At 32.4% G+C, this 20912-nt stretch overlaps 2 protein-coding genes across 2 annotated transcripts; one reads left to right on the top strand and one right to left on the bottom strand.

Annotated features, from left to right (window-relative positions):
• Positions 1-3440: 3440 nt before the first annotated feature.
• On the bottom strand, positions 3441-4486 carry LOC117781071 (ficolin-1-like). The gene is made up of 2 exons (XM_034617789.1): positions 3754-4486; positions 3441-3695 (listed from the first exon to the last, which is right to left on the bottom strand). The coding sequence occupies exons 1-2, from the start codon at positions 4125-4127 to the stop codon at positions 3578-3580; spliced, it is 492 nt and encodes a 163-aa protein (XP_034473680.1). The 5' UTR covers positions 4128-4486; the 3' UTR covers positions 3441-3577.
• Positions 4487-7371: 2885 nt separating this feature from the next.
• LOC117780866 (microfibril-associated glycoprotein 4-like) lies at positions 7372-17532 on the top strand. The gene is made up of 3 exons (XM_034617542.1): positions 7372-7384; positions 16319-17191; positions 17251-17532. The coding sequence occupies exons 2-3, from the start codon at positions 16335-16337 to the stop codon at positions 17366-17368; spliced, it is 975 nt and encodes a 324-aa protein (XP_034473433.1). The 5' UTR covers positions 7372-7384; positions 16319-16334; the 3' UTR covers positions 17369-17532.
• The last annotated feature ends 3380 nt before the right edge of the window (positions 17533-20912 follow it).

Here is a 20912-nt window from a genome sequence, read left to right as displayed (position 1 = left end):
AATCAGAGGCTGAGACGCAGACGCTGATGGAGACGCAGACGGAGACGGAGACTGCGACTGTAGCAGCGATGAACGTGCAAAAGAAATACCAACACACATTCACACAAACACACATGCATACATAGAGCGGGCAAGCCATGGTTACTTTACTCCACGGTGGAGAGAGAGAGAGAGAGCGAGGAGATGTAGCTTCGCTGCCCGCTGGCCATTTGTAAGAGCTGACTGCGTCGCAGCCGTTCTCTGCTGCTACGATATCGTCACTTGGGCGCATTCCTCAGCATAATGTGAGCTTGATTTGCTGGATTCTTTTTGCTCTTGTGCTCCCGCTCCCTCTCTTCACGTCCCACCACTTGCACTCGCACTCCCGCTGTATTCCAGCCCCTCTGTCTCGCTCTCACTCGCTGGCACGCACACTCGAAATTATTTTGTTGCCGTTTTTTTTTTGTCCTCCTCCCAGATTTTTTGTAAGTTTTCTCAAATATGCGGCACACACACACACACACACAAAGAAGTAGAGGCACCCAGACACAAAGCTGGAGCCATGTTCTTGACGGGTCGGGGGTCGCCATGGCCATAACTTGTTGGCCGCGGCAAAGGGATGGGGTGGGAAGAACATGGTAACGATGCACAGTGGTACTTTTTGGAAATTTAGCTTCTATTTATTTAAATTTTTTTAAAGACGGCCATAATTTGATTTTTTTTTTTTAGTTAACTAATCTCTGGTATTTTTATAGGGAATTTGAAATATTTAGTTAACATAATATTTTATCAACTTTAAGCTAATAAAGTTAACATATGCTTTGACACGTGTAAGTATGTTATTAATCAGTTAAGAAAAAATTCTACAAAATATGCTTTTGAGAGCAGTTTTTAATCAGCAGCTCAATACAAAAATATACACTTTTTCAAATACTGTTGTTTTTTCATCAAAAAAAATATTTAAGTAAAGTTACATATGTAGTTCAGGATTTAGGTAGTAAATTACTTTAACAATTTGATACGATTTTATCTCAACTGCTTAAAGAGTCAATTGCAATTTCTGTTGAAATTTTTCACTAGAGTTTGAAAGTGCCTAAAATTGCAAGCTTTAAGTTAATTGCTATATGTAAGTAATTATTTATTTCCTTATCAGTATAATTTTATTTGAAATTTTTTTTACTATTAAAATTTTTTCTAGAAATTTTTGTTAACATTACTTGAATTACATTATGTAAATTATCAGAGAAATTTATATTAAAGTTTTTTTTTTTTAATTTTTTTTAGACTTAAAATTTAAAAAATTTCCAATCAGAAATGTTTATTTTGTAACGAATCTTGGTTAAAAATTTTGTATTAATTTATATGAAAAATTACACAATAAAATAAAAGCAAAACAAAATTATTTTTGAAAGAATTTGATTTTTTTTTCTTCCACAAAGAAATTTTCCAAATAGTATTTAGAATACTTTTCGATAAAGTTAGTAAATGACGAAACGAACCACTGTGCGATGGTAAGCTGGCGCGCGCTCTTCGATTTCTTCAAGTGTATTTGCTATGCGCATTGCTGTTGTTGCTGTTCTGAAGTTCTAAGACCGGTTGTTGTTGTTGTTGGTCAACAGAATGCTTGTGTATGTGTGTGGAAGCTGGAAGCCTGTGCCTGTCGAGGCCGAGTCTTCAAAACAAAAATATTTTATGCAATTCCTTGAAAGCGATTTTTCGATGTCGCTGTTGGTTTTTTTTTTTCGTTATTTTTCTTATATTTTTGGTTGCTTTGTGGTTTTTGTTTGTGAATCTTGGCCGAATTGGCGCGCAATTTGACAGGGCCAGCACAGCTCTTGGCCATTTCCAGAGATCGTTACTCCAGCTGCCCTTTCAGTCGGTCTGTCGTCTGGAATTCTATTCGAAATTCCAATCTGGATGCGGATGTTGCTGGGCCAGCAAAGAAAACTGACTACTTTTGTTAATTCATAAGTATTCAGTCATTTTTTAGCATAAGAAAATTACTCTAGAATAAAAGTTTTTTTTTTTAATTTGCAAGTTTAAGATCAAAAAGAGTATCGGTTTCTGTTAGAGTTTCGGTTATATCTGTAAAAATATTAAAAACGAAACACATTTATTTAATAATATCAAGTTATCAAACCGAAGCCAATATAGGTTCTGATACGTTCCGAAACAACTATTTCGGTAAAAGGTTCTATTTCAGTTTTCTTCTTTCGGTTTCGGTATCAGTACCAAAACGTAACGGTACTACAAATCAATTTTGAAAGGGGTATTAATATTCCGCTTGAAAATCCGTTTTTTTTTTGATGAAGCTATGAGAAGTCAAAGTTTTTTTTAATGTAAAGGGGTATGGAAAGTTCGATGATAGAAGGCTTCGGGTCGAAAAAAATCAAATTTTCTAGATGATAAAAATTTGAATACAGAATGAATTAAGAGGCCAAAACATGGTCAAAATGACTTTCCGCTTGAAAATCGGGTCAGTTTTGTTCAAATTACGTCAGTTGGAAGTTGGTCAACTCTTTGACCTTGCAACTTTACCACAAACGTACTAGTACGAGCGTTTCAGATCTTTTAAGAGAATTAATTTCGGTTACGATTTTAGTTCTGGTACTAAAAATAAAACGGTTATATTTGGTTAACGGTTCCGATACCGGTTACGGTGCGATTCCCTGAATAATATCAATATTAAAACAAAAAAGTAAAATTACTTTGAATACTGATGATTACGCCTTAACAAAATAATTGAATTTAATGCTGGATTCAATTGGTTGCTTATCGGCTATTTCTGTTTGAATAGTTTCGGCTCTTTGGTTTAGGGTTTAATAGAAAGTTTTGTTTCTGTTAGAGATTTATTAACGGTTCGTAAGTTCAGTCGGTTAATATCGGTTAAAGGTTACTGCTTCGATTAGAATTTAAAAAAATTTCCCATTGAAAAATCCCCGACTAAAATTGGAAAATAACAATTTAAGCTTATAAAAAAAAATTTTCTTTTGAACGTGCATCGTCTATGTACTATATTTAGAAAATACTGTCTTCCAACATCTATTAAAAAACCGTAATTAATACGTTAACAAATAATAATAAAATTATAAATTGGGATTCAAAAGATTGGAAGGTAAAACAATAATAAAATAGGGGCACCGCCGAGCTCGTCGAGCATACTCGACTGTCGAAGACTTCGTACTTACTGTGGTAAAGCAAAGACTAGTGAACATTCAATAAAAACCTAGATTAAACACTCAGTAAATTTCGAAACAGGAACCAATGTTCGGCATTGTATACATATGTATATGATTATTTGATTTGACCCCACTTGAACCGAGATTTTAGACATCTTCCGAATTCCGAGTCTTCGCAGATTATTTAATTCAAAGCTCGCGATCCGAATTTTGAGTTCGAATGAGTATGTATGAAATAAAGAGCGGGAGATAATGATATATACAATGAGACAAAAAGAGAGCTATACAGAGAAGTACAATTGTTTTTATTAAAATCCTAAAGAAATATACATATTATAATGGAGATAGAGAGATTCCTCCCTTTCCATACTTAAAATTAACCTAGTGAAACTGCTTTTAATAAATAACAGACTTAGAATTTACTTTTTGGGCCGAATCATCATAACGGCGTTCTTAAGAGAGTATTTGAAACCCCGAAAATAGTCCCAAGTGATGCCTTTGTCATTTCCAGTGTCATTATATTTTCCAGTCAATTGGCTGTAAGAACTCCACTTAATTAACGAAGCTTTTAAAAACAAAGAACTTTCCTTCATACCTGCTTTGACAATAATTGTACCACCAGGCACCACTGCCGCCTTTGGCGCAGTTCCCATTTAACCGATCATTATCCCGATCAAATGTTGTAAACTTCATGCCACGATGATATGAGAGTGAATCACCTGCAGTTCCAGTGGCGTTGGCCAGAGTGTGTAATACATATTCTTGGTCCTCGTCACCGATTGCGAATTCCTCGTACTTCTCAAATCGTTTTTCTCCCTCAAAGTCCTCCAGAAGAACAAGTAGCTCCTGTTTTCTGTCCGCCGTCATTGCATGAATCTTGTCCAGACCCATGAAGAATTCACCATCCAAATCACCGAATCCCTCTTTGTAATCAGCCCAGTTGCGGTAAAAGTTCTCGCTTCCATCCATCCTTCTCAGGATAACTGTCCATCCACCTCCTTGAGTTTCCGCATCGCATACTACTAGAAAGTTTTGAATTACAAAGTTGGGAATGGCTATATCGTAGATCCCACTCGACTTGGCCTCGGCACAATTGCGTCTACCTAATACTTTAACAGTTCCATCTAATTCGTGCCACAGATTCTTCAGCACTGCCCTTAGCAATTGAATTTCAGATTCTTTATCTAGTCCATCAGTTAAATTTCTCTGAAATTCCTGATTGGGTCGTTGAATATCGATTGTAACAACTAAATCGGGCACATTGAATTGAAATTCTGGGATTCCATGAGATAACGAATTTAATGAATTTAATACACAGATTAAACAAATAATTTTGCGCAACATTTTGCAACTTAATATTGCTAAGTGCTTAATAAGACTAAGTCAAAAATTCACTTTTATTTTCAAAAAATTAAACCTAAATAAAACCTGACATCACAAGCGATCTATATACTTTTCATATATATAAATTCACACCAGCATGAATATATTATATATGTATGTACATATACGACTTTTTGACTTGACTTTAGTTTTTTTGGACATTCCGATTCTTCGCAAATCATAAGACAGTAAATTATCAGTTTTACTTTTAGTTCGTAAACAAACAATTTAGTTCGTAAACAAACAATCTTATTGGTCAATCCACAGCAAGGAAGCTTCGAGTGTACTCGACTGTTTGATACCCTAGCTATCTCTAAAAACAAACAGCTTCTGTACCAAAACTTGATTTTTAACCGAGCTTACCCATGTATTTTACATGATATAGAAATGTGTATGGTATCCGGGAGCCTACTTTCGAAATTGAAAGTCTTTAAGCTTTCAAACTAAATTTTATTATAGATTTTATTATTTTTTAAATCAAAGAAAACCCAGTTACAAATATAAGGCCTATTATGAGTAGATCAGAACGAACTACCAGAGCGTCTAAACTTCATATAAAAAAAGGTGCCGTTAAAAGAAGAAGAATTTGGTAACTATTCAATAGAAAACTTTTCTCTGACGGAAATTGCTAGTCTACTCGAAACAGGCCTATAAAATAAGAACTTACTGAAACCGATATTCGTTTCAGTTTAATACTCTTTTATTAAATTAAGGAAAAGCAATACAACCACAAAATTTTTATTTTTCAATTGTTATTTTTATTTTTTTGCTATTTTTTTTTTTAAATTTTATTTGAGCTGACAAAATTCTGGCAAAACTTAATAAGGACAAATTGGAAGGAAGTGCACAAAGTATTCATTGAATTGGAATTTGGAATGTGGACTATGTGTGTGTGTGTGTGTGTGTGTGTGCGTGCAATGTCCAGAGAGTCAGTGTCTAATCTGCCTACCCTACTTTCACTCCAATTTCCAGTCATTGGCATCGGCATCTCGCTCAATTCAATTTTTTCGAGCCGAACTTTTCTCTAGTCGCATGCCAGTAGCAACAACAACAACAGCCAAGCAAACGCTGCACAGTGGACTCATTTGTCAAAAGTACGTGACAAAAAAAAATTTATCGCTTTGGTCCGTTTGACATAAATTTTGATGTGGTTGGATCATGAATTGGTTCAAGAAATTTATGAAAAAGGTTTTATATTTTTTAAAGTTGAGGTATTTTTTTTAATAAAATTACTAAAGTTGAAAAAAAAAATCGAGCAAAGGTTTGGTGTAATACTTATTTTTTAATGTTAAATGACTTATTTTTATAAAAAAAAAATCACTACAAAACAAATTTTTTCCTAAAAATATTTTTTTGTGTTTTATGAAATGTATTATAAATTTATTTATTTAATTTGACAAAATGTACACAATTTTGCTTGTACAAAATAAAACTCTTTACAAGTTTTTGTGGACATTTATTTAAATTGTATGGTTTGTATTTTTTATGGATTTTAATTTAAACTCTTATTTTATTCTTGTCTATGGCTTTGAAAATTTTGAAAAATAAAAAACTTTCTTGACTAGCTGTAGACTTCAAATTTCAGACCGATATTTTAACTAAGTAGTTAAATAGTTATAGATTTTTGCCACCTACTTTTCAGAAATGCTCCATAGTGCGCTGTTCCAATGAAGCTGCAAACTGGCGCCGTTGTTGTAGTTGTTGTAGCTGCAAGTGGGTGGAAAGGGGAGCTTGCAATGAAATTTCGACTGAATTCGCTGTTCGTTGTTGTTGTTGTGTTTGTTGCTACTGCTGTGTGTTGAGGGATTTGCCTTTTTTGGCATTGGAATGCAGCGTGTCTGTTGTTTTTGTTGTTGGTATTGCTGCTGCTGTTAAGCCCCTAACAACAACAACAACGCAACAGAAAAGTTGCCTCTGAAATGTGTTCTAAATAAATTCCAATGAAATTAAAGAATCAAAGTTGCGCTTAGAGATGATCGCGTGATCGATACCAAAAATTCGCTATTGGACAAGTTTTATTTAATACGTTTTCTAAGAGCTGGGAATTTGAAAAAAAAAATTTATATATATATATAATTTTGTCACATCAATTAAATATTTCAGTTAAGTTTTAGTAATAACATTTTTAAAAAGCAAAAAAAAAAAACTCATAAAATAGAAAAGGAATACAACAAAATACAAAATTTAATGAGATCCAGCTGAGAAACCAGCTTATACTTTGTGTATTCTAAAACTGATGAGACTAAAACCAATGCGATTTACACAGAAAATAATAAAAAAAAAAACGCTTTAATCAATTAAAAATTGATTTGAATTCCAGCACTAATTGATACATATTTTTTAATAAATGCATACGGAACCTTTCTTTCTGTTATTTGGTTGCTTTATCTTTTTTTTTTATTTGTAAGTATTTGGACATAAATTAATCAAACAAACGAAAACTGAACTTAAAGTAATGCCGATAATTTCGAGTCGCCTGAACCCGAATAATCGAGATTTGTACTATTCCAAAGATCTCGAGTCAAGTCGGGTCAAGTGAGATAATCATAAATACAATGTATTCATGCTAATGTGTTTATGTTTATTTATATAAAATTCATGAAAAGTATGTAAATCGCCTGTTATGTCAAGTTTAACTTTAGTTTTCATTTCATCTCAACAATGTATTTTCGACTCAGTCATTTTAAGTACTCAGTAAAATTGAATTGCAAAATGTTGCAGAAAATAAATTATATTATGCTTGTAATAAATTCAATTACTTAGATCTCTGAGGCAATTTACATATCCAAATATAATGAGAAGAATGTAGTTCATGCAATAAATTCTAAGTTATCTGAGTTGAGGTAATGTTCTTAAAATTACTTAAAGTTTTCTTAAACTAATCAATTTATTAGAGCTGGACAGGGAAAAATGAGAAATGATCTTGCCAAGGACTCTGACATAAAAACTGGGTTCGTGTCACGCGCTCATCTCTATGTGGGATGGGGGCGCCGATGAACGAGTAACTCACTCGCCGATACAAATTCTGCGCAGCGCAGTGCGATTGCAATCTTTAGTATCGTCATCAGTGGCAAAAGCAACAACAACAGCAATGAACTTGCGACACGGGACCAGTGTTGCCAACTCTTTAGGTCTATGTCAACATTTAAAATAGCTAGAAAAGGCTAAAAACTTAGAACAGCTTTTGAGATCGTTTGTACTTGAAAATGGTTTGTTGAAGTACGGAAATCTTGATTTTTTTTCTGAGTGTACTGTAGATTTAGTAAATTGAAAAATATAGCTCGCATACCCGACAGTCACTTTCGACAATTTTCTAAAAAAGGCTCAGTTGGCAACACTATCACAAGAGCGTTGACTGCGACAGCGACGTCGACGTCGACGTTGGCGTCGCGCGTGCGCAGTCTCAACGGATGTCTGGCCAGTGTTGTTGTTGTTGTTGTTGTTGTCAGTTTACCTGTTTGCAGGCTGCAGGCTGCAGCTTTCTTGCACATTTATATTGTTTTTTTTTTCTCTTACTCTCCTTCCAGTTTCAGCATTCAGCTGCAGCTCTCTTCACTCTGTAGCTAGCTGCCTGTCTGTCTCGCTCTCGCAAAACAACAACAAAAATCGAGAAAATCAACCAATTCCCGTACAGTAGCTGCCGCATTTTTTTTATGCTTTTAATGAGCGTTTATATTGCACATGGGGCCACATGGCCAAAACGGCAGCAGAGCCTCGGGTTCGGGATTGGAATCCCAGTGCATTGCATTTGCTCTTAACTCTCTTTGTTGTTGTTTTCTTGTTGTTGCATTTTCAACCTATTACCACTAAATATAAGAAAAACTTCCTATATACATAACTCTTTGATTTATTTAAATCACAAGTCGTAAATAATTTGAATTTGTATTTTATTAATCAAAAATCAATGACAATAAAAAATATTAAGAATATATGTAAGTAATAAATAAATTACCAATAATTTAATTGTTGCATGTGCTTAAGCAATTTAAAGGCACCGTCCCAGTTAATATTAAAATGGATTGAAAATTAGTACACAAAAATATTTATTATTTACTTCGTGACAAATCAAATGAAATACGCCGAAAATAATTAATATTTTTGCATTTCTTTTTTTTTGTTTTGTTTAATTCCTCTAAATTTCTTTTATAAGAACATGCAACAATTATAATAAAAAAATTCTACCAGTTAGACGTACTTTAAAAGATTTTTTATGCCATTATATTTTACCTTTACACATATTTTTATTAAAAGTCATAAATAATAAATAGATGTCAGTTTTTCTCTCAACTATATTGATAAAAACAATTTTTTTATTAAATTGCTTCAAATTATTATTACAGAAAATTCCTATAATTTACCTTATACTGCTTATAATAATTATGTTCCCTGATTCAAATTACGTTTTCTTTTGACCAAAACATGAATTAAAGGTACCCCAAAAACAGAAACACTTGATTAAATAGCTTAATATAATCATTATATGTATATATGAGTCTTATGAACATCATAATCATCAAAAATGTGTGAAAAATATGACTTATGACGCTTTTTAAAGACGTCTAATAAAAACTGTTTAGCTATCATTTTGCCTATTTGATTATTACTTTGGCGCATAGTTATTTTTAGTATAACTTTTAAAGAGACTATAAATCATAAAAGTTTGAATATTTTTAGCTTTGTGCTCAGTTTTCAAGAAAAATTTATACAATTTAAAAGATTCACTTTTTTAATTATATATTTTCTTGAATTTATTAATTCTTAAGCTATTTTGGGAGTTATAAAATATTGTATAACAAAATTATAAACAATCGTTTTTTTAATAAAATTATATTTATATATATATAATGTATTTAAATATTTATTGGAATGCAAAAATTTTAAATATAAACATGAGTTTAATATTTCTATTTTTCAAGAGGAGTTCTACAATTAAAATAACAGTTTTTAAAGTTATCTTTCGTTTTTTTTTTTTGCGAAAACTTAAAATTCTTTTGCGGAAATATAGCAAAATTTTAAGTCTTGAATGTAAATATTTTGTATACATATTTAACTTAATTTTCGACTATTCTATCTCTATGGCTAATAGATCAAACATCGTAGACCTTTATTAAACATATCACATAGTCAGATATAAATAGAAAACGTTTATAATAAAGTCATATAGCTCGTTTTAAGTACAACTGTTCTCCGTAATGTTTGGAAATCTAACAACCTTTATATGGTACCCAGTACCAGGAAAAGTTCCCGTGTTTATGTTCCCATTTCTCACATGTGTCCAACGAAATACTTTCGTGTGGAATTTGTTACGACCATTTGGCATTTTGGCAGATTTATGGCTAGACTAGCGCCAGTTGCAGCTTCCCCTCAAAGTCGCCAAAGTCAGAACTTTCAGCTGACAGCTGCTTTAGCTGATGATAATGATGACGATGATAATGATGGAAATGGGACTCGAGTTACGAGTTTACGAGTCACAAGAATGTGGCGCGAGATTTGGCCCTGTCTACGACATCGTCTACGGGGCGTATGATTAACACAACGTCAAACTATGAATAACAAACCGAACGGTTGTGTGTGTGTGTGTGTGTGTGTGTGTCACTGTCACCGTCACCGTCATCCGAGCTGAGTTGGCTCACTGATAAAGGCCATTGGTTGCGAATGCTGACGCATTTTGGCCAACTGATAAGCTTAACAAATGCAGAGCCAAAGTTGTATACCCTGTCAAAAGGTAGATAAATAAATGGGGTGTCAACGACTTAAGCAGCGTACTTCACTAATTTTTCACTAGCTATGATTAATTGAACTTGAATTAAAATTTTAAAATAAAAGTAGTAAAATAATTCATTATTGCATAAATAATTTCAGTATAATAAAAATTAATATTTATAAGCATTAATAATTAAAAACTTGTTAAGTAATACAAAAAATTCCTAGCTCGGTATATATTTTGAAATTTCACTAGCTTAATTTATTTTATCATTTAATTCTTGTCTTTTAAAAATAAAAGTAATGTACAAGTTAGCTTTGACATTATATATTTTTAATGAAAACTACTTATATTTATCACTGTTAAGTCCAAACATTTTTTGGATCATTTTATTTGGGAACTTATAAATATTTTTTAAATTTATTAAAATTACCACAAAAAAAATGTTAGAAAAGAGAAAAAAAAATTTGAAAGTAATTTTTTAAAAATAATTTTATAATTACCATTTAAGCGTATAAATGGGTATCTGTTAGTTAAGCATACCTCACTATAACCACCTTTACATACTTTAAAGTCGTTAAATTACAAGTTGATTTCATTTAAATTATGATAAGATGCTAAATATAAAATTTTGTAAATAAAGCGTATTTGCTAGTCGAGCAAGATTTAAAAAATTATTAGTTATTTTCTTCTAAAGAGCTTTAATAAAGTTAAAATGACTGTAGATAAGAATAAAGTGCCGGTATATGGAAAATTTAGAACCAAAGGGTATTTGCTAGTCGAGCATGCTAAATTGAGCAACTATCTGAAAGTAAGCTGCTGTAGTAGTACACCAACTGGCTAAAAAAGAAACAGAGAGAGCTACGAGAGGTACAAGATACGAGATACAAAACGACGAGATACAAGATACACCAGATACAAATGTATCTTGTCCAGATATAATGAGCTATAAGTATTGCCCACAATCGCAATCATTTCGTATTCATATCGTTTTGTGTATTATTCGTTCAGAAACAAAACCTGCTAAAAACTACTGAATTGTCTATTCGAAAACCACAAAAATTATTCAAATTTTAATTAACATGCCGCGGCATCCGTGGGAGCCAAATTCAAACGCATTGTAAGCTGACCACAGATACAAATAGATAGATAGATATATATATATACACAGGGAGAAAAAGAAAATCGTCAATTGTTTTGTAGCACACTCTCTCTCTCACTTTCTCAATACAAGATTTCCAAAATGGTTGGTTGAAATTTGTATTTATTAAAAATGAGTTCAAAAATTCTTTAATTAAGATGGCATTATTATTTAAAGCTAAAAATTTCAAAATCCTGAAATCTATAAATTAATAAAATTTTAGATGAAAATTTAAAAAAATCTTGAATGTAGTTTATTTTAATAATTGTTTTGATAATAATATAAAAAAAATTTCTTGACACATTTTTGAGATGAAAATTCAGATTTCTGAAGCAAAAATATAATAATTATTAAGTTCTTTCGTCAGGAAAAAAAAATTATTATTATTAGAAAACATTTTAATTTTTGTATTTTTGGCTTAAAATTTTTTAAGTTTATAATTGAAATATTTAAGAAATGGCATTCAACACTTTTTATCAAACGTTTCCTTAATACAGGTTTATTATAAGATCGAAAATTGTAAAAATCAAATATTTTTGATTTTTGTTTTTTATTTTCTATAAAATTTTTTTTTTTTAATATATTTATTAGATCATAAATTTTTTTAATTTTGTGTATTTTTTAAAAACTGTTTTCATTTTATAAATAAATAGTTTGAGAAGAACATTTTTGACTTGTGCTAATTTTTGGTAAATGTGCTTGATTTTTTCGCTCAGTGTATGCACACCCTCTTCTAGGCTGATAAATATTTGGCATTTGCGTGCCAGCGCGATGAGTTCAACGTTGTCGTCGAGTTGTTGTTGTTGTGTTGTCGTCTTGTCGGTTGTTGTTGTTGTTGTTGCCGCTCATTTAATTTTCAAACATTTATCAACAAATATTTGCCGCTTATCATTTGTTCAAGTCAAACACAACAACCTCAATGACAACAACAACAACAAACTTGCTCCATTCTCCGATTCTCCAATTCTCCAGTAGCAATTTTATTTTTGCTCTCGCTCATCATCAGCAGATTTTACATTGAACATTTGACAAGCCTTGAAGCTTATCTCTTTACCCCCATCCACAATTTACTTCACTCTTTTTTTCCAGTAACGTATCTTTATCTTTATCTTTATATATATATATATATAATATATATATTAGGGCGGGTCAATTTGTATGGGTGAGAAAAACGGGGGTAATCGTACCCCAAAATCGGAAACTACGATGAATTCTAAGAATTTTTCACCAAGAAACTATGGGTCTAAAATGAATTCCTAGATCCCGCTGACAAGCATAAAGATTTTAGTATGGGGTATATTAATAAAATGCGATGTTTTTAAAAAAAAAAAATAAAATACCATATTTATCAATGATTTTGAGCATATTTCTATTTCAGCGGCTTATAACGAATTTTATAAAATTATTTTTTTTTAAAAAAAGCCAAAAAAAAAATGTTTTTTTTCGACAAATGAGCCGAATTAGCCATGCCCGTTTGTCTATATCTCAGAGACTATAAGAACTAGAGCTTTCAAATTTAACAAGTCGACTGCTCTAGTATCGCGATTGAACAGCTTTATCTTATTGCCACGCCCACTCACGCCCCCATAATTTAAAATATTTTTTACAGTAACTACGAAGTTGTAGAAGGAGAAACTTTGCAAATTTCGCTTAATTATAAATAATTTACTGTAAATTTTGTCAACTAACAACAGTGGCGTAGATAGTAAAACGATCAAGTGCACCAATCCCCATTGAAAAGCTATACGTTTTTCGATAATAGCTATCTACGCCACTGAACGCTACCGACTAGCGGTAAACAAAGCTTTTGATAGTTATGAGTTCTGGTCAACATGTTATACATTATGCTCACTTAGTATTTGACCTTTGTAAAAGAAACGTGTGCTTATTCCTAATAATTAAAAATTATGGCATCTTCAGCGATGTCAATTGACTCCAGTAATTCGGATATTGGGGACGTTGCAATGAACTGTGGGTCAAGTTTTTATTAAAATCCGATCACAAATATCATTGGCATAGCAGGCGAATTTTCAGAATTGAATTTGCCAACACATCGAGATGTTTTGAAATATTATTTTTTCTTAAGTGATCGAGAAAAAGAAAAAACTAAGATATAACTATCGTATGCAAGCTTTACGTCGATAATAGCAACTAAAATTACTGAAATATGGGAAAAAATTAATATTCAGCTAATTAATAAAAAAAGCATTGTCGTAAAGCTAAATAAACTTCTCAAAGCATACCAAGGAGTGGTGATTAACATGTCTAGATCCAATGCAGTTTCTGAATTTGAGATGACATTAAAAGACGTGTTTTATGTTGCTAAATGTGGTTGCATTAGAACAATGCCATGCTCCTGTGGATTAATTCCGGATAATATAAAAATGTTCATGATTGACCAACACACCAGCAGAAAAAATACAATTCCTGAATTCGTTCTACATACCGAAGACCAACAATCAAGCCAGTTCGTAGCCAGCTTTGATCCTTCGTATCGACCCGAATCTTCACAAATGAATGTCGAAAATGAGCTCGAATTTGCAATGCCAGCTTCAAGAGATCTGATTTTGAACAAAAGAGGACCTTACACTAAGAGATACGACACAATTAATTTCGCGATTATGTGTGATAGATTCGGCATTTCAGACAGAGTTGCCTCCTGCTTTTACAGCTTTGTTAAAAGATATTGGCTTCAATGATGAAAACGGGGAATTAATTGTTATGGACAAATGCAAAGTGGCTCGAGAAAAAATGAAGAGCAGGGAGCTCGTGCGTCGTATGAAGCAGAATGACTCCGCCTTACTAGCATTTTCGTTCGATGGCAGAAAAAATGATGCTCTGACTCGGGAAGAAATTAATGGAAAATGCCATCCTAAAATACAAAAGGAGTCCCATTTTGTGATTCTTAAGGAACCGCAAAGCAAATTGTTGGGTCACATAAAAGTTGACGCTGAGGACTCCAATAGCAAACAAATGGAATTATGCAAGTTTTTTAAGGAAAAAAATGTAAGCATCACAAGCTTGGTCGGAATGGAGAGTAAAAAAGACTTAAAGTTCTAAGATTGTATGCTCTTATACATATGTTCTTGATTTTTCTTTAAGCGCATTTGTTGTTTGTTTTTACAAAATAAATCACACTGTTATTTTGTTATTATATATTGTGGTATTACTATCATTTCGAGCATAATACAAGCCATTTTAGATTATGGGGGCGTGAGTGGGCGTGGCAATAAGATAAAGCTGTTCAATCGCGATACTAGACTTGTTAAATTTGAAAGCTCTAGTTCTTATAGTCTCTGAGATATAGACAAACGGGCATGGCTAATTCGGCTCATTTGTCGAAAAAAAACATTTTTTTTTTGGCTTTTTTTAAAAAAAAATAATTTTATAAAATCTGTTATAAGCCGCTGAAATAGAAATAGGCTCAAAATCATTGATAAATATGGTATTTTTTTTTTTTTTTAAACATCGCATTTTATTAATATACCCCATACTAAAATCTTTATGCTTGTCAGGGATCTAGGAATTCATTTTAGACCCATAGTTTCTTGGTGAAAATTCTTAGAATTCATCGTAGTTTCCGATTTTGGGGTACGATTTTCGACGAAAATATTTGACCGCCCTAATATATATATATATATATATATATATATATATATATATATATATACAAATCTTTAACTTTAGCTTCGATTCTGATCGAATGTTTTTGCAAAGTCGCAAGCAATTTATCTTACTATAATCTATACCTAAATTTAAAGTTGCATTAATTAATTAATTAACTTATTTGATGTCAACTAAAAAAAGTCGCTTATCAAAATTATTTACATGCAAATTGTAATTTACACGTAAGGAAAAAAAAAATTAAGTATGATATTGCCAGTTAAATAAAATGTATAAAAATTGTATCTGCAATAAATACGAGTTATTATAATATGTTCAAAGTTTAAATGTCTTAAGGTGTTGAAAAAATTTTAATTAATAATGATTGCTAGAAATTTAATCAGAAATACAACCAAAAGATTTACATTCTATGCTTATAAAATAATTATCAAGAATCTTTGATGAGCAAAGAGATAAAAGGAGACAACAGCAAAGCATATTTTTATACTATAGTTATAACGATTTATCAGATGAAATAAAACAAAAAATCATTGCAATGCTTAAAATTTTTTATTATAATAAAATTTATTCCAAATTTTACTTGATTTTCCGTTTTTTTTTTTAAGAGCTAAAGTAATTTCCAATTATATATCGTAAATCCTATCCTTAAATGATAGCTGTCATTGGAACATAGAACATCTGCAAGGAAATTAAATATTTGGCGTGCCGAACAACATCAAATGTCTGAGTACAGGGTATCCTACAGTCGAATACACCCGAAGGGGCGGAGCTTCCTTGATGTGACTATTCTTTTACATTGCTAGATCGAACAACATCGAACATCGAACATTAAACACGATCAGTTTGTTTACAAACTAAAAGTAAGGCTGATAATTTCGGATCGTATGATTGGAAAAGTATCGAGCTTTGGACTATTCCAAAAATCTCGAGTCAAGTCGGGTCAAGTGAGATAATCATATATACAATGTATTCATGCTAATGTGCTTATGTTTATTTATATAAAATTCATGAAAAGTATATAAATCGCCTGTTATGTCAAGTTTAACTTTAGTTTTGATTCTGCTCAACAAGTGAAATATTTGACTCAGTCAGTCATTTTAAGTACTCAGTAAAATTGAATTGCAAAATGTTGCAGAAAATAATTTATATTATCCTTGTAATAAATTCAATTATTTCCATCTCTGAGGCAATTTACATTTCCCAATATAATGAGGCGAATGTAGTTCGTGAAATAAAATCTCAGTTAACTGAGTTGAGGTAAGGTTCTTAAAATTACTTAAAGTTTTCTTAAACTAATCAATTTATTAGAGCTGGACAGGGAAAAATGAGAAATGATCTTGCCAAGGACTCTGACATAAAACTTGTCAGATCGGATTTACAGTTTATAAAAGAGGAGCTGATACGACAGAAAAAAGATATAGATGCTGAGCAATCGAATATTCAGTTAAGAGCAGAGATCGAACAACAGAAGAAATATATACTCGATAGGGATGCAGATTTTCAATTATTTAAAGCGGACTTTCAAACTCTGAAAGCGGAGTTGGAGAAACTGAAGCAAAGTGTACTTGATAAAGAATCAGAAAATCAGCTTCTTAAAACTGAACAGGAGCGTCAGGAAAAATTAATAGACGGACTTCATAAAGAATTGGATAAACACAATTCGTTGTATATCCAACACAGTTGTGTCGAGGCCAAGTCCAGTGGGACCTACGACATAATCCTTCCCAACTTTAGTTGTCAACCTTTTAAAGTTGCCTGCGATGCAGAAACTCGGGGAGGCAGGTGGACGATTATCCTGAGGAGGATCGATGGAAGTGTCAACTTTTATCGGAACTGGACAGAATATAAAAATGGATTTGGAGATCTGGATGGCGAATTCTTCATGGGTTTGGATAAGATACACGCAATGACGGCGAACAGTAGACAAGAGTTGCTTGTTCTTCTGGAGGACTTTGAGGGAGACAAACGATTTGAGAAGTACGAGGAATTCGCAATCGGTGACGAAGACCAAGAATATGTATTACACACTCTGAGCAACGCCACTGGAACTGCAGGTGATTCACTCTCATATCATCGTGGCATGAAGTTTAGCACATTTGATCGGAATAATGATTTGTGGTCAGATGTGAACTGCGCCGAACGCGGCACTGGTGCCTGGTGGTACAAAAATTGTCAAAGCAGGTATGAAGAAAAGTTCTTTGTTTTGTAAAAGCTTCGTTTAATAAGTTGAATTCTTACAGCCAATTGACGGGGAAGTATAAAGACACTGGTGTTGACAAAGGCATCACTTGGGACGATTTTCGGGGTTACATGTACTCCCTCAAGACAGCCGTTATGATGATTCGGCCAAAGAAGTAAACACAAAGTCTTAATCAAGGCTGCAAACCGGTTCTGAGCCGAACCTCGTAGAACCGGTTTGGTTCGGGTTTGTAAGCAGCCCGAACCAGATCATGAACCGAACCCTTGAAATTATTTACTTTGCGAACCAGAAACTAAGCCGTACCACATTTTATAATAAAAAGTTCGGTTCGAAAAAAAAAATTACATAAATTTTATGGTTTTCTAAAATTACGCAATTATTTGAGACTTCGGATTTTAATAAGTCATATTGAAATCTTCAAATAAATTTATTTTATCATCAAAAATTGATTTATTTTTAAAAAAATTGAATTTGTTCAAAATGTAGTGAAAAATGTATAACAATAAAATTATTTTTTTGTATAAAAGTGAACCAAGGTTGGAGGGGTATGCAAACCAAATCAAGAACCGAACCGATGTCTTGCTCTATGGCTCGAGCCACCGAACTGAACCTTTTACAAAATTTAGGAGGCTTGCAGCCTTGGTCTTAACAATGTCAAAATCGGCGCTATCAACATATTGTTATGTATTGTGTAATCTTTCAAGCTGTATTCTAATATGCATATTTGTAAAAATTTAAATAAACACAATTGTCACTGTCTCTACAACTCTCTCTCTCTCGCTCTCTCATTCTCTCATTTTCTCTTTCTGTCTCACTCCCTCTCTCTCTCTCTCTCTCTCTCCACTTATACTACTTTTTTGTTATACACATATTATGAGAATTTTTATTAGATAACACTCTTCCAGCTCTACAATTTCTATAAGTTGAATTTTAATCAAGTTTATAGCATAGTTTTATTACTAAATATTATTAGACTTTGATTGTCTTAGGGTTAAGGTTTGAATTTGTTTCCCTCGTCTGAGTCAGCTGCCAGGTTATTAATTTGTTGTGGGCTTATTAGCCGTCATGGCAACCGCATTTCCAAGTAGACAGACAGACGATGGGACGGCGGGACGAAGGGACGGACAGGCCGGACAGGCCGGAAGGGAGAGCTGTTGGGTATAGGCAAAGCGATACCTAGTCACGGCCAGGGCCACAACAAATCGGAAAAGCAAAAGGATTGCACAAATTAAACCTCATCAGGCGAAGGTTCTTGAAAATTAATTAAAAATCAGAGTAATAAGAACACCGAAAAAAAATCACGAAAAAAACAGCCGGCGAAAAAGGTAGGTACAAATGATGAGCATAGAAAAATTAGAAAGAAAAAACGCAGACAAAGTAAAACAAATGCACGAAAAGGTAGAGGAAGAGGGCGGGGCAGGGAAGGAAAAAAGACAGCGCAGGAAGCAAAAAAATTCAACGTGGCGGGAGTGGAAGAAGAGGAGGAAAGAGGGAAAAGAAAAGGGAGCAAAGCAATGACGCGCATCCGGTTTTGAAATTCCAGCCGAAAGGGAGAGAGAAAGAGCGGCAGAGAGAGAGAGTGGGGAAAAGGGGTCAAAATGAGAACTTGCTAAAGAATTCAAGCAGTTAAAAATGTCCAAAAACAACAACAACTTCAACAGCTTCTCGAGAAGATTTGAAGCGACCTCGAAGGACGTCTTTGAATCGTTGGGTGTTAATTCATTTATTTAATTTTAACTTTAAACTAATAGCATTCTAGCTAAGATTAAAAAAACTAGTTTTCAACTAACAATCAATTAACAATTAAATTCAAAACAAATAAGTTTATAAAATAAGTTTAACAATTGTAATTGAGATACAAAAAACTTAATATAAGGATGGAGAAAACACACAAAACTTCAATTATTGCAATAAAAATAGAAATTAACAAAAAATATTCAAATTAAAATCAATATTAAAAGTAATTAAATTACAAAGAATATACTTTGTATTGGTATAAGTTAAGTGCAATAAAATAAAGTTCAAAACTTGTATCAAAACTTCAATCAAATCAATTAAAATAAAATTTAATATTAATACTAAAGTTTATTACACGTTAAATCAAGTTAAAGTTAAATTTAAATAAAGTTAATGTGCGATTTTTTTTTATTTAATTGAAGTATTTAAGTTCTTAAATTTTATAAATACTATGCAATTTCGGCAGTACACAAAATGTTTTCGAAATTAGCAGCCCTATAGTTTTTTCTTTAACACTGACAAATACAGTCAACAAAAATTTGTTTACTATTGTTGTATTTTATTATTATTATTTATAGCAGATAAAATTTTAAAATAAAATAGTAAAATGAAATTTTTGGTTAAAAAACATTAAGAACCTATAGATAAAAAGTTAAAAACTTGTAATTGGATTACAATTTTTTGTACGTAAAAATAGAATTCCATATTAATATTAATATTAATATTAAATTTTCAGAATAAAAAATATAATTAATAAAAAGAAAATTTTATATTTTATAAATTTTTCGCATGGCCGAAAGTACACGAATTGTCATCGACATTGGCAACCATTGAGTTATTTCTTAAACGTTGACTTACACAGTTGACAAACAAATTATTTAGTATTCTAAAATAAAAAAAAAGTTCGTAAGATAAAATTTTTAAATTTAAAACCTTAAAGATTAATAAAGCTGAAAACTTGATATTAAGTAGTTCAAAATTTGCTACAGAAATAAGAATTGAATTTAATATTAATATTTCAGAATAAATAATATAATTGAAAGAGAAAAAATTTTAATTTTTAAAATTTTTCGCTTGTCCAATAGTACCCGAAATGTCATCGACGTTGGCAACCCTAGAGCTGCAGTACTTTCGAGCCGTCTCCCTCTATCGCCGACGCAGCTATGAGCCGTGTGTGGAGGTGTGCAACACCCTGTTGCAAGCTGGACACGAGAACAATGTGCAAATGTTTGCCACCAGCGGCAAGGAGGAAATCGATACGGAATCGCAATCACAGCCGGCAGAGCACACTGGCAATTTACAGAGAATCGGGCCAAGACAGCGCAGAAGACGCGACTTGGAGGCAGGAGGCGGTGGTGCAACAATGACGCCATCGATTATGCCCACTTGGCTCATGGAGAGCGTGTGGCAGCTGAAGATGCGCGCCTTGACGCAGCGCGTCTATCTCGATGATCTGGAGGTCGATGATGCAGCCGATGAGGGTGAGTCTTACATCTAAAGAGTCGTAACTCTAAGTCTTAAAAATTAAAATTTTAAATCTCAAGTTTTTACTTTTAATCAACTCCTTTTATCGTATAAAACAACACTTTAAACTTGACTCTGAGAACTTTCATATTCTTGTAAAAAATCATGTCATGTCGGACAAAAATTTTGACTTGTAAAATTGCTTGTTCTTGATTTGACCGACTTTCAACCTTTATAAGTCTGGCAAAACTGAACCGATTTAAAGCAGAATGTCATATTGATCATGGTGTGGCCCCTGAATTTATTCTGCATTCAAATTAAATTCATTTAGAAAATTTAATTATTCTCGACCAATTTCGATTCGATTTTTCGATTTTTATGGAAGAGTCCTTTGAAATTTCGAAAATTCAAAATTTTAAATCTGAAGATTTCACTTTTGATCAACTACTTATATCGTTATTAGTACAAAACAACACTTTAAACTTGATTCTGAAACCTTCC

Source organism: Drosophila innubila, assembly GCF_004354385.1.
Source record: "Drosophila innubila isolate TH190305 chromosome 2L unlocalized genomic scaffold, UK_Dinn_1.0 4_B_2L, whole genome shotgun sequence".
Lineage (NCBI taxonomy): Eukaryota > Metazoa > Arthropoda > Insecta > Diptera > Drosophilidae > Drosophila > Drosophila innubila.
This window is presented reverse-complemented; position numbering and strand designations above follow the sequence as displayed.